Genomic DNA, 14,406 nt, shown 5'->3' with positions numbered 1-14,406 from the left:
CAATTAGATGAATCTTAGTAATACAATAATAGCAAAGAAAAAAGTCACAAAAGATTACCTCTAGCATTATAATACCCATTTAATAAAGTTAAAAGCAACTTAAACATGTTTAAATGTTTATAGGTACATCTACTTGCTATGACACCATCTACAAGGGAGGGCAAGAGTGTGAAGAATGTAGCATTTAAGACGGCAGCTAGGTCAGGTGGGGAAGGCAGACGTGTGGGTCACAGAGGGACATAAGGTACTGTCCAGATCTCGGCTTTTGCTTTGAATGGTAGGTTCATGGGTACTGACCACATTAGCAAAACTAATGACTATATAAATAAGTAACTATATATGAAACTATATGGAGTATGCATGGACTAATTTAGGATTAGGATTAACCCAATTTTTTCTATTTGAAGTCCTATTTATAAAAAGAAATAAAAGTATTAGCACAGTGCCCTGCTTGTAGGAAGTATTCAATAAATGTTCTCTGAGAGAACATTCCCTGTCATTGTTATCTGTACTACCTGCCTACCCCCAGCCGGCTGGCTGTTCCTTCTGTCTGCCCTAGGCTATTGGTGAGACAGGTCCTGGGATTCAAACTTCTCAGAAGCAGAAAGCCCAGTCCCAGCCAGGCCTCAGGGCAGTGCTCATCCTGTGAATGGACACTGCTGGGGGACAGTCCTGAGACGCTCACTGACGGTTCCAGGAAGCTGTGGGGGCTGGGCATCCCCGGCAGAAGAGAGAGCGAAGGTACCGTAATGCAGCAGTAGGCCATTAGGCTCCAGGGCTGGGCCTGCGTTTGAATCTTGGTTCTGTGACTGAGCCTCGCTTGGTTTAGAGCAAAAACAGTATTTACCTCACAAGGTCATTATGAGGATTAAACGAGATGATCAACACAAAATGCTTAGCACAACATCCGGAACATCACTTATGAGCTCAAAAATACTACCTGCTTTATCACTGGATAGCCCAGCACCCGCCCCCCTCCCAGGACTGCTTCTGTTTCCCCAGCTTTGGGTGAAGGAGATGGTGCAGACTACAGAAAATGGAAGCAGCTGCCATCTTACAGGGGTGGGGGTCGCAAATGTGTGTGTCACGGTTTTCCACTTCCTCCTGGAACCATTTCCTTTGTGAGCTAAACAGGGAGGTATCCGCAGACAAAGAAACAATTCTGGGAGAGCCCCATCCCACAGCCTAAAGTTATTTCCTTAGAAGTTGGTGGCTCGCCCTGCCCTCCTGTCTGGAAATGGCTAGGTGAGAGGGAGCCATGGCTTCCCTGGTGCCCACAACTGAGAAACAAGGTGCCCAGAACAAGGCTGGTGGAGGACAGGTCCCAGGCAGGACTAGAAAGACCATTCAGATGAAGGGCTTTCCTGACCTTGTCACCCTGGCCTGGCTCCTGGGAAGAGAGTCACCCAGAAACAACCCTACTGACCTGTGGCCTCCTGTCTTCCTGAAGTAACAGTCGATCAGAGAATTGTACTGCTCTTCCATCCCTAACAACAATCCCCACAGTTTACAAACCCTCTCCCAGCCATTCCCTATTATGCCCTGGCACCAGCCAACATGTGGGAATACAGAAGAGAACAGTGAGACTCAGAGGAGTCTGAGTCAGAAAACTGACTTACCCCACGTTTTACACTAGTAAGTAGGAGTTAGACCCCAAACCAGATCCTCTTATGCCAAATCCCAGATCTTCCACTTTTCTTTACCTCCTCCCTTCTTCGGGATTCCATGTTTCTGTCCCATGGGGTCAAACTCCTACTATTCTCTTTGGCATAAAGAATATTCGGTTTCCTGCCAGAGCTTTAATTAACACACACAAAAGTCTTCCAAGGTGACCTCGCTCCCCTTGCTTTCCCTCACACCAGCACTATATTTAACTCCTGGAAAGCAGTCCGCACTAAAGCATCAACTTTGCGGCTGGGATTTTTTTGCTCCTCTCTTTTCACTTTTTTTCCAGCCCGCATGAACCATCATCTTCCCTGCACACCCTGGGACAACAGGAAGTGTTTGTTTTAGTGATCAGCAATGCCAGTCCAACCAGTGTGGTCCCCTCCGATGTAACGCCACTGTTGGCCTTTGCTTGGATTTAGAGAAGTGCTTGTAAATTCAAAGAAAGGAAGTGGGCCGTCCCCATAGCCCCAGATTTGCAGCAACTTGGAAAAGACCCAGGAGAAAGAGATCTCTACACCCCTGAAGTAAAGGGGCAATGCTATTGGCCTCACCTGTATTGCTAGAGACTTCTCTGCTGGCTAACCCAGAGCTGCACATAGACAAAAGTAGCATCCTAAAGGAGCCCTGGGAGAGGCACCACAGGGGGGCTCCTCAGTGTCCTTCCCATTCTGCAATCCTCAGTTCCCACACCTGCAAAACTGGGCTAGCCCACCTCGTTGTAAGAGTGAAATTATGTAACTAATACATGTAAATCTCTTACATAATAATAATGGAAGAATGATACAGACGGCTAACATTTACTGAGTACACTGTTCTAGACACGTCCTCATGTATGGGGGCCCATTCCCACTGATGCGCTAGATGGGTGTACTCGGAGGTCACCGATGATGTGCATGAGGATGGGGCAGCTGTGTAAGTGTCCCAAAGGTGTGCAGTAGGGAACAGGGAAACAGGACAGAACTCAAGTAGTTCGGATTGCTCAATACATGTTAGTTTTCATTTCCTAACATGCGTCAAGGTTAAAATCCACCAACTACAAAATGGGCATCACTAAATAATGGGCAGCCATATCCACGCAGGGATACAAGTTCAACCAAACGGGGCTTGGAGAGCTGAGCCAATGGAATTCTGGTTCCTTTTGGTCCCCATGGCTTTTTGTGTCCTCTTTTTTCTTTTTTTAAGCATCTTTTTACTATGCTAAGCCACTATGAGGACAGACATTATTTTAAAATCACATTAACTAGCCAGTATACAGGGTCCAGCAGAAGTAAGGCCTGCTTGAGTGTGGTTGGTAGGGTAATAATATGGGTGTGATAATTTATAGTTTTAATTCGAACATTTCACCTAAAATGTCATATGATGTGCTTTCATGTGGCATTGTTACAGAATTACATCATGCTCTGTAATAGAAGATTTTTTTAAATGAAAGAGGGGCATTATTTGTGCCAGACCCCTGTACTTTATTAACTCTGAAGAAAAATTTGCTTCACAGATTAATTCATTCCACAAGTATGCAAGCACTCATCTGTGTCAGGCACTGGCAAAAGCAGGCACTGTTCCTGCCCTCAGCGAGTTCAGGCTCGTGTGGGGGAATTGGATATTAATCAAAGAAATATATCAGTAAATGTAACATCTCACCATGAAAAGCACCACGGGGAGAACGGCACTGTGATAGCTTAACTGGGGGAAAGGTTGTGGTCCAGAGGACAGAGAACATTCCCCTTGGGAAGTCCCAAGGGAATTAGAGCTGCAAGGGGGCAGGACTGGTCTCAGGAGAAGGGAGCTCTGCTGGGCAAAGGGAATAGCGAGTGCACGTGCGCTAGTTAGGAGGCTGAGGAACAGAGCCTGAGGCAGCCTGGAGGGAGGAGCTCTCTTTGGCAGGGCCTGAAGGGGTGGAAGGCCACAAGAAAGGCTCCTCCTCCTTTCATTCACCCCGCCTCCTTGCCTCCCAAACACAGAGGTCTCACCTGTTACATGTACAGCTTTCCTTTCCAGGTGACTTGGTTCCCCACTGCTGCCGTGGGTCATGCTTCATTGATGTACTAGCTTGTTAAAACCCAACATGCAGAGTCATCTCTAAAATCATGATCAAAACTTTCAAAATTATGCACTGGTTCTCTCTCTAGGCCAGGAGCCTTTGTGAGATGAAAAGTGGGTTATTTTGCTGTTTGGAAATGAGACAGGAAATCTGAGTAAACCAAAAGAAAAATTGTAGGCCCTCTATAAAACCATGTTCTGACAACTCATCCTATTTTGCATCTTTAAATCATGGCTGTCAGTTTCCTCTGACTTTGGAAACAAAGAAGCATGAGTTGTCTTTGTCCCAAAGATGCTTGTCAAGTAGTGAGGTGGGGAAAGGAGAAATGTGATTCCATTTACTGTTTTGCAGTCACTAAAATTCTAATTTGTAAGCTGTTTCCAAGCATTTTTGTAAATTACAGAGTCTAAAAGGTGACCAGGATTGAGGTCAGAAGTCAGAGTACTCACTGAGCCTTCCTGGCTAGAGCCAGAACATAGGTAGTTATTCCTGTGGTTTGCTGAAGTTTAATTTACTCACTTCTCTTTTGTCGTGGAAATTAGACTCAGTGTCTGACACTTCTGAGCAAACCCAGCCTTCCCTGCACTGGAACTGGACTGGCAGTGCTAAACACCTTTTGCCTGAAAGGTTCACTCAGGATGCATCAGGGTTATAGACCAGGATGAGGTCCTGGGAGCAAGCATAGAGCTTAATTTCTGCTCTATACCTTTTGATTTCAACTGGTAGCAACCAATTGTAGCAAGGGTAGAGAAGCAAAGAGAAATTTTATCTTAGTTGGGTGTTCACCAGCAACAATAAGCATGTTGTAGTCTAATCTTAGATATATATTTAGAATAGGTTTCTAATTTTATTTGGCAAACTTTTCGCATCCCAGAGAACAGTTGCAGCCCATCTTGGGTTTCTGTGCCTGCCCGCCCCACAGAGTGAAGGATTGAAGACTTATAAACAATGATTAAACCATTTCTTCCTGTGTTTTTTCCTCACTGGAATTCACTGTACCTCCCTAAGGCTTAACTAACCCAAACAAGATCAATGAAATGTATTCGTGGTTCTAAATAAACTTGAGGCATAAAAGACAGGTCTGTCCTTGGTGCCCTCGTCTGTCCTCAGAAAGCAGAAATGATCTAAACCAGGAGTGAGACCGGAGGGGCAGGTCAGTAATTGGTGAAAGAGACCCTTCCTGACTGGGGATGGCAGGAACAGGGTTTCTGGGTTGCATTACAGTCCCTCCAGCTGGAAGATGCTGTCCTCTCACCTGCCATGGAGGGGGTCCTCAGAATGGAAGCACCCTGAGGGAAGTGGACCCACTGCCTCCCTCTGCTGTAAGCACCCCAAGCTCAGTGTCAGGCCCAGAGCCATGACCAGTCCACATGGTAGGGCTGCACAGTCCCATGACGTCCCCTTGCCCCCAAATACCAGCCTCCCTTATGCCGACGGCTGCACCGGCAGCTGCTGGGAGTCACGTATGAATGAACAACGTGCCTGTCGAGTGCACTGAGCGCTGCACACATCACTTCATCCTGTCTTCACAGTGGCCATGTGAGGCAGCCACTGTTACTACCCACACTATTGGCAGGTGAAGAACTGAAAGCCTAGCAAAGCTCGGCACAGCCCGAGCTCCTCTGTGACTCCTCTAAGCATCAAGCTTTGTGTGAGTTTAACACAAGGTACTTTTAGTTTCGACTGGTTGTGTGGCCATCCCTAAGTCAGATGACCTCCTTGACCCACATGTCCCTCATCTTTAAATTGAGAGAGTTAGCCCAGGCTGGTGTAGCTCAGTGGATTGAGTGTGGGCCTGCAAACCAGACAATTGCGGTTCGATTCCCAGTCAGGGCACATGCCTGGGTTGCAGGCCAGTTCCCAACGGGACCCATGAGAGGCAACCATACATTGATACTTCTCTCCTTCTCTCCTTCCCTTCCCCTCTAAAGATAAATAAAATCTTTTAAAAAATAAAACAAAAAAATAGATTGAGAGAGTTAAAATCATGTTTATTAAATAAATGCTCATTAAGCATCTACTAAGATTGAGGCACAGTCCCTGTCCTCATGGAGCTTGTCACAACAACTGTAGCAAATCTGTCACTACTATCTGATCAATATTCTGGAGTCTGCATAGTCCTGGGGAGTATTGAAAATAGCAGCAGCAACAATACAATGACCCTCACACAGTGAGTGCTGCCTCCAAGCACAACACCACGGTAAGCGCTTCAGGAGCAGGAGCTAGCCTAGTTCTCCCGCCTTGGAGGCGGGGCGCGACGATTCGCATTTTACAGATGAGGAAACAAGGGCTAGGAGTCCTCTAACAGGCCCACTTGTATGGCTTGGAGATGGCAGCACCAGAGTTCTGATTCACATCATGCTCTTCTAAGTAAACCTTCATGCTCCGGCTAGTTATAACTTTCTGTAGGGACTCTTATTCTCACCTCAATGATCAGTCATTTCAGAAGGGCATCTAATGATAAGTTTTGAAGGAATGAGGAGGTCCTCCCACATTCCTTATGGTCACAGACATGCCCGGTAGTATGTCTTTGCTGATGGAGTATTTTTACAGATTGAACCTTGGACTGCCTGCATCAGAATGACCTGCATGCCTGGTCGGTGTGTCTTGGTTGGTTCGCTGTCATCCCAGGCACCAAAGCGTTGTGGGTTCAATTCCCAGTCCCAGTACATGCCTATCTGCATTATATGATTTTTCTACAAATTAAATTCTCTGATGGTTTAAATCCCTGTGAAGTATCTGGCCTTAAAGACACAGCTGCCATCAAAGGCTCCTCTGCGTGCACTGCACCTGAGAGCTTTTTGGGGGAGTTCTGTATTACCCTTGAGAAACCCAGCCCTGGCTGGAAGCTTTCCTGTATGAAGTATAAGGTTCTCTCTGGGATGAGATCCCACTCTTAAGTCAGGTGTATGCTTTGAGTTACATGACTTTGAGCTTGTTCTTCTTCTATGAGATATTCATAGAAGGTATTCATATTGTTAAGATTCTGATGTTCATAGGGGCCAATAGGGAGAGGCCCACTGAGCAGGAATTTCAGACCCACAACAAGGGTCTCTTACCCACCCACTGAGGGCAGCCCCAGGTCAGGGGCCCCAGTGAAGTCATAGACCAGAGCCCTCAGCAGGAGGGCTTTGAGGGGCTGCCTGCCTGCTCCCCACCCCAGGCTGACCTCTGCTTGCTCAGAGCCAGTCTTCTGATGGAGGATTCGGGAGCAGGGGCAAGCTTGGAAGTCAGACAGACCTGGGCTCAAGGCCGGGCCTTACCATTTACTGGCTGGGTGACCTCATTTCTCCTAGACTCTGTTTCCTGCCTTGTAGGGCACAGACAGCAATAAAACGTAACCCTCGTGAGGCTTATGAGGACTGAATGAGATGATGCGTGCTAACTGCCCAGCATACAGTAATGGTCCAGTTTTAGGGAAGGGTGCTTGCCTGTTACTGTCTACAAGCTGAGCCTTCCCCCAGGGCTCATGCTCCCTCTGCCACCTGCTGCCACCAGCTCCTTCCAGGCGGCAGGAACCACTGCTAGCCCTGGGCAGTCCTTTGTGTCCTCCGCATCTCCCAGAGCCACTTGCCTCCCTCATGCTCCTTCACACAATCTGGACTTTATGACCACATCTCAGTTAAACAAAAAACACTCAGAGTCGGCGTCCCACATCAGGAAACCTGTCAAGCAACAGGAAACAAACAAACAAAAAGTGTAACAAAGCTTATCTGCTATAGCTCATGTTTGTATTTTTTAAGTTTTTATTTATTGAGAGAGAGAGAGCAATTTGTTGCTCCACTTATTTGTTGACCCTTGTATGTGCCCTGACAGCTCATGTTTCTTAATGCAGAGAACTCACTCCCAACCTAACAGTTACCACTTTACAGACCGTTATAACAAAGCTTACACTGGAAGCAGGACTGCTGCCCCGCACAGGCCCTTGCTGATAGCAGCGAGGCTAGCTCTCCAGGACCTCTGTCACAGCAAAGGGAAGGAGGGAAGACAGAGGTGGGGGTGGCAGGGAGGAGAAGAAGGGAGGGACAGAGGGGATGGCTGATATGAATGCTATTCACCAGTTAAAAGGAATAAAGTACTGCTTCACACTGCAATATAGGTGAACCTTGAAAACTTTATGCCACCTGACAGAAACCAGTCACAGAAGGCCACATCATATTTTCTTCTTTAATTGACATGAAATGGTCAGAACAGACAAATTCATACATTCAACAGATAGGTGAGTGGCTGTTAGGGCTAGGGACAAAATGGGAGTTGGGAGTAGTAATGAAATTGTTCTAAAGCTGATTGTCGCAATGGTCTCACAACTCTGAAAATAGAATGAGAATCAGTGTATGGACACTATTTTTTTAAAAGTCCAAAAAGTTTGAGCTCATTCTTTGAAGGACAGTAATTCTCAGGAAGGTGTGATTGAGGTAGGGGATGCCCAGGAGGTCTCCAAGATGCTTTCAGAGGGTCCATAGGTCGAAACTACTGTCATGTAGTACTGAGGCCTTAGGTGGCTGTCCGCCCTTGTGGTCTCACTAGCGTCCAATGGCATCTTCCAGAGGCTCTGTGCCACGTGATGACATGGTAGTTCTGAGGGCTCATGAGCCATGTGCCTGTGCATTGTTGTGCTTTAAAATTTTCTCTATCTTAATTCTTAACACAGTTATGTTGATAGATATAATCCACATAAAAAAAAAGCTCTTTGGGGTCCCTGATAATTTTTAAAAGTGTGAAGGACTCCTGAGGCTAAGAAGTTTGGAAACCACTGGTAGAAGGATGAAGAGCCGCTGCCCCCACAGCCCTGACATTCCTGCATGACAGCGGAGCCATGTCCTGGATTTCCAAAGATGAACCCTGCCTGCAGGCCCCAAGAGAGCTCTGTGGTGGCCTGCAGTGCCTCCTCTGTGAGCGATTATGTGTGTGTACGCAGGAAGTCAGAGAACACCCACTGGAACAATATTTTATTCAATCTCTAATTCTCCAAGGGGCATATAATTAGTGCTCAGGAAGTATTTTGGAATTCAGTCACCGCATTTTTCAGACTATAAGATGCACTAGACAATAAGATGCACCTACATTTTAGAGGAGGAAAATAAAGGGGGAAATTTGAAGAAAAAAATGTGGTCATATATTGAATAACATAAATAACATAGGCTGCCACCTCCCTCCCCCAAGAGCAAGCCAGGTAAGCTACATTCAGACTATAAGACACACCCCCATTTTCCTCCAAATTTGGGGGGGGGGTTGTCTTATAATCCAAAAAACAAACCAGTAACTGACTTTTGGTGTATCTGTTGAGGGTGCTGGAGAGGTTCGTGATTCCATTTGAAAACATTTCCTTCACAAAAGCTGAGATGATTTTAAACCATTTCCTACTTCAAAGAGAGACTCCCACCCACCCCAGAAGCCTCTGTCACATGCCATACCCCGTGGCATGGAAAGGACACAGGCCCTGGAGGCAGCAGGGCCTCAGGCCCCTTTCACTCAGGAGCTGAGGTGCGGGTGCCCCTTGCAGTTACGTGACTCAGCAGCTCTAGGAATCACACAGACTTGAACTCAGCCTGGCTCCTCCTCTTTCAAGCTGTGCAACCATCCCACAGCTACTCTGTCTTCTAGAATGTAGGTCTCCTGAAAGGACCTGCTCACAAGTGTGGGGATAAAATGAGACACATTGCGCAGGAAGTCCTGACCTCAGTGCCCCGAGGCAGAGAGAGCTCATGAGGCGATAGCTGTCAGCCTTCAGCTCATTTCCAGCAAATTCGAGGCGATGACAGACAGGCAGAGAGAGGCAACGTCACATTTTTCCAACAAGCAGCACTCTCTATACTTAAGATTTCTATTTTTTAAAAAAGTCCTTCTGTGGTCGCCTGCTTGTTCCCTTTTTTCTCAAACTAATAGAGAGCAACCCCCACCAAGCAGGCCCCAGACTAGATGCTAAGGAAGCTGAGATTCACCGTACTGTCCACACTTGTTAGAGCCTTGTAGGCTGCAGAGGGAGACAGGCGCTCACAGAGATCCGCACAGCACAGACCAGCACACTAAACACTATGTTGACCGTAAAAACGGCTGAGTTGGCATGAGCATTTACTACGTATGGGGCAAGGCACTTTTCATGCATGGCATAATTCATCTTCACATTGACCGTAAAAGGCAGGTGCTGTTATTACCCCCATTTACGGAGGAGGAAACTGAGTCACAGGCTAAGTAACTTGCCCAAGGTCCCTCAGCTAATGAATGATGGAGCCTGGACTTGAACCTAGGTAGTCTGGCTCCCAGGCCAGTTCTCTTGTGCAGGATGTTATAGCCCCTCTTACCCATCGGACCCTGTGGCAGCGAGTCAGAGTCTCACCATCTCCTCGGGAAAGCAGGAGGGCAGGAGGGCCCAGGGTGGGGAGAAGCCCATGGGGCTGAGAGTCAAGAGCCTAGAATGAAAGTCCTGTCCCTTCTGCTTGCATCTGTGTGATTCAAGCAGGTTACTTCATCTTCCCTGAGCTTCCTTCATCTGAAAAGTGAGGCCTGCCCCAAGACTCATTGGTAGGACTGTATAAAATACTGCCAGGCAACATGGCACTATGGGCAAAGGGACAGAGAGGTACCAGGTCAAGGCTGTGCTGGCCGAGTGACCCTGGGGAAGTTATTTAACTGCTCTCTGAGCCTTAGTTTCATCCTCCAGCTAATGGAGATAATAAAATGCTTCATATGAGATTTAAATATGTATGAGATTTCATACAAGTATGAAAGGGCTTAGGGTTAGCTTTTATTATTTTGCACAAGGGTTGGGCAAGTTGCAAATCAGGACAATATTACTACTGTAATGAGGCTGGTTCTTCAGCTCTAAGGCAAACCAAGTTCCTGTGACTGTTCAGGACAGGGAGACATCAATGACATCATGGCCTTGGCACACGCCAGCCTTTAAAGGGTCCTGTGCTCTAGGATTCTGCAACCCCATGTGGTCTCAACCAGCAGCCGCAGCAGCTGGGAGCCTGTCGGAAATGCACTTTCAGGTTCCACCCCAGACCTCCTGAGTCAGAGCCTGCACTTTGACAAGATCCCCCAGCTAACTCCCATATACATACACTCAAGTTTGAAAAGCACCGGTTTAGCATGGAAAGAAGGAATGGGAATGACAGTTGTGGGCCTGGGATGGGAAGGGTTAATGTGCAGTTTGGCGCCTGCCAAGGCACCGGAAACAGAAGTTTTCAGAGATTGAAGTGTATGAACTGATGGGACAGGAAGGCTCCCTTCCTGCCTGTGTCCAGGATGGCCAGGGGCTCTAGCCTGGGACCTGCACTGAGCCCTGAACTGTGGTGAGGAAGGACCCCTGGGCCTGGAAAGCAGAGGGCATGCTGGGACAAAGGGAGGCCTGAGTGCCTCTTCTCAGGCTACATTAGTCCTCAGGCTAAGGCCATATGAGGTCTGAGGCAGAGTGGAGGAGCCCAGAGGAATGTCACAGTTAACTGAGCAGGGTTCTCCCAAGGAAGGCTGGGAAGCCAGCACTGGGACAGCTGTGTGAAGCCTCTGAGGCCTCCCCGTTGCTCCCAGCCCTATCCTCTGTCCCCTGCTTCCCTGACCTCTCAGGGGTGGGAGCAGGGCTGGCATCCCAGACGCAGAGCCGTGATCATGCTTCCTCCTCAGCACTGGAGCAGCTGCTCCCCGAGCTCACGGGGCTGCTCAGCCTCCTGGACCATGAGTACCTCAGCGACAAAACCATGGAGAAGAAGATGGCCGTGGCATCCATCCTGCAGAGCCTGCAACCTATCCCAGGTCAGACATCAGCACTCTGCCCAGACCTCCTCCAGAACCTTTGGTAACTTCTCAGGGCCTACTGGCAAGAGGAAGCCCAAGCCTTGGGGCATAGAATTCAGTACTCTGAGTGGTCTGGCCAATGTCCTCATCCACTCGGCCCTTCTCCACAGAACCCTGCCTGTGCTCTTGATGCCTCTCCACCCTCAACCCACTACAAATCCCCACACAAAGCACATGCCACATATATGTATATACCACATGCACACCACATTCTCATATACACCTCGCATGCATAGCATGCCCATAACAAACATGCACTACATAGGACACACACTCTCACCAACAGCACACACTCACATGTACAGAACTCATGACACACAACACATCTCTCACACTCCACATGCTGTCACACACAACGCACATAAACGCGGAGCACATCCCTCACTCCTATACACAGACACACACTCTCACACACACCCATGGCCCCACGTCATATCTATTCCCCTCCCTCTACTTCCCCCAGCTCCTCCGCCTCACTGTCTCCCGGCAGCAAGGCCCCCTCCCCCGCCCCACCCTGTCTCTGCACCCATGTCTCACACTATTGGAGGGTCTGAGTGACATCGTGGGAAGTCTCTACCAGATGACTCGCTGAGCCTCACTTCCCAGTGACAAAGCAGGTCAATGTCCTTGGCTGCCCTCACAGGACTGGGAGGAGGAAAGGCACAGTGGTTTGCTGAGCTTGCCAGAGCCCCTGTCCGCTGGCCAACTCCAGAGTAGCCCCTGGGTTCTGTTTTCTGCACTGGGCTCTGGGCACCCTTTCACTGGGAGAAGGAGATCCTCAGTAACGACGTAAAAATGAAGACAAAGTTTGAAAACCTAGGAAATCATTTCGGTCATGCACGTGCTTTGCAAACTGAGTGCTGTGCCCTGTGTGGGACAGAAGTCCAAGTGAGGCAGGGGAGACCAGGCCCCTCTTCATAGTCAGCAGCCTCCAGTCCCCTCCCTTCTCACCACAGAGATGTGGCAAAAGTGTTCTCCTTCCTCGCAGCAAAGGAAGTCTCCTACCTGTATGTGAACACAGCCGACCTCCACTCCGGGCCCAGCTTCGTGGAGTCCCTCTTTGAAGAATTTGGTGAGTGACCATCTCCCAACCTCAGGCTGTGAAAGGGTCCCAGACTATGCAGGGAAATACCGGCACCTGGGCCTGGCTCCAACCTTACAAAAGTGATCAATTAAGCAAGTTCCTGGGCCTCTCTGGGCCCTGCCAGGTTTGAAAGTCTAGTCAAATTTGTACAGTTATGGGAAATCATCCCTAAAATTTGAGGAAAGGAAGGTATGCAGGCCCAAGAAGGTACGGCACGTAGGGTGCTTTCTTGCCTGCCTCTTCACATTCACCAGCAGTGACCGCCTGGGACCTGGGTTGAGCCACTCAGTGGCACCACAGGCATGGGCACAGCTGAGCCAGGCTGTGTGCAGGGTGTGTGCAATGCCAGTTCCATCTCCAGGGAAGACAGCACTATTCAACACAAGGAGAGAGCTGTGGGTCAGGTGAGAGACTGTCAGGGGCTGACAGACTTAGGGAAGACACTGTGCTTTCATGACATAACCCTTACACATTCCCAGAGCACTGTGCCAAAAGTAATTTCATCGGATCCTCTCCATAACCCTGCAAGATAGACAAGGCCAGGTTACAGCTGAGAAGACCTGGTCTCAGAGGAAGGAAGCCATTCACTCATTAGGGCTACTACTGGAGTGGGTGGTGGGGGCCTTCTGACCCCAATCCTGCCCTCTTCCTGCTCTGCCATGCTCATCCTCGGCTTTCTCTGCCAATGGCCTGACACTTCATAGACTGCGACCTGAGTGACCTTCGGGACATGCCAGAGGATGATGGTGAACCCAGCAAAGGAAATAGCCCTGAGCCAGCCAAGAGCCCATCTCTGAAACATGTGAGTCATGGATGGGCTTCCCCCACCCTTCAGGCCCTTTGTTCCTCTGGAGGGGGTGAAGAAAGCTCTCCCCCTGATGCTGGGGTGCTCCTATGTGGACGGGACCCTGTTCTCTCTTCTGTGTGGTAATTAAGGGCAGAAACTGCACCATGGAACATTCCAGTGACTCATGCTCATTGTGCCCCTGCAGAGCAGGCATAATGGTGAACCGACCTGTCCCCACCCAAAGGACATCCCCTCCCAAACTTGTGTTTGTAGTAGTACAGGTGGAGTCCTAGGGAAAGCTCTGGACCAGAAGTCTGGTGGCCTCTGCCCTCTTCCCTACTGCTATGTGGCCTTAGGCAAATCGCCTGTTCTCTCTGAGCCTGGGTTTTTCTTAACCTACAAAATGAAGGTTTAGACCATATCTTGGGTTCCCAGCCTTGGGGCCACAGAATTAGGGGGAAGGTACCCATAATCACATCAAGCATTGTCTCTTAACTGTGTAATTCACTGTCATCAGCACCAAGAGTACCAACTGTTGGCCACTTGTTATGTCCTTTCCATGCTTGCAGCAACTGAGGTTGGCAGTATCATTATCCTCATTTTACAGGTAAGGAAACTGAGGCTCAGAGAGTGAGTGACATGTCAATGTCCCGCCACTGGAAGGTAAATACAGTGTAGTTGTAAGCCAGGGTTCTCTGGTCTGGGAGCCTAAGCTCTTGACCACGAGGTGATACCACTAAATTACATGTCTCACATTTGTCCTGCTATTCCTCCTATGTATACAAAGGCAGTTGTAGGATTTTGCAGAACTCGAAGTAGCTTTTAATAATTCTGCATGTGCTCATTCAAGTGCTTAACTACCCCTCTGTGGCAGTCTAAAAACTTTTAGACATTACAGAGGAGCCCTGAGGCTTAACTAATTTACATAAGAAACACAGGACCAACCAAATAAACTCGAGGTTCCCCAGCTCTGCCCTTCTACAAGTCTATTGTACATTATGGCTTCAGTCAGATCCTGCCTTCTAGCAGCTATTG

General features: G+C 48.5%; 1 protein-coding gene across 2 annotated transcripts in view; it reads left to right on the top strand.

The window, feature by feature from the left end:
* Nucleotides 1-14,406, top strand: part of AFAP1L1 (actin filament associated protein 1 like 1) — a 57,169-nt gene that overhangs the window by 13,968 nt on the left and 28,795 nt on the right. The window contains exons 1-4 of one of the 2 annotated variants that reach the window (XM_037044955.1): nucleotides 10,915-11,001; nucleotides 11,330-11,458; nucleotides 12,489-12,572; nucleotides 13,289-13,386. In XM_037044955.1, the coding sequence (XP_036900850.1) occupies nucleotides 11,404-11,458; nucleotides 12,489-12,572; nucleotides 13,289-13,386 (237 nt within the window). In that variant the 5' untranslated portion in view covers nucleotides 10,915-11,001; nucleotides 11,330-11,403. Of the gene's footprint in view, nucleotides 1-10,914; nucleotides 11,002-11,329; nucleotides 11,459-12,488; nucleotides 12,573-13,288; nucleotides 13,387-14,406 lie in introns of those variants that run through there. The other variant, XM_037044954.1, reaches the window with a different exon arrangement.

The sequence above is a fragment of the Sturnira hondurensis genome, unplaced genomic scaffold (assembly GCF_014824575.4).
Source record: "Sturnira hondurensis isolate 20B ecotype Veracruz unplaced genomic scaffold, ASM1482457v3 Scaffold0004152, whole genome shotgun sequence".
NCBI classification, from domain to species: Eukaryota; Metazoa; Chordata; class Mammalia; order Chiroptera; family Phyllostomidae; genus Sturnira; species Sturnira hondurensis.
The sequence above is the reverse complement of the archived record's forward strand: the minus strand, read 5'-3'. Positions and strand labels throughout refer to the sequence as shown.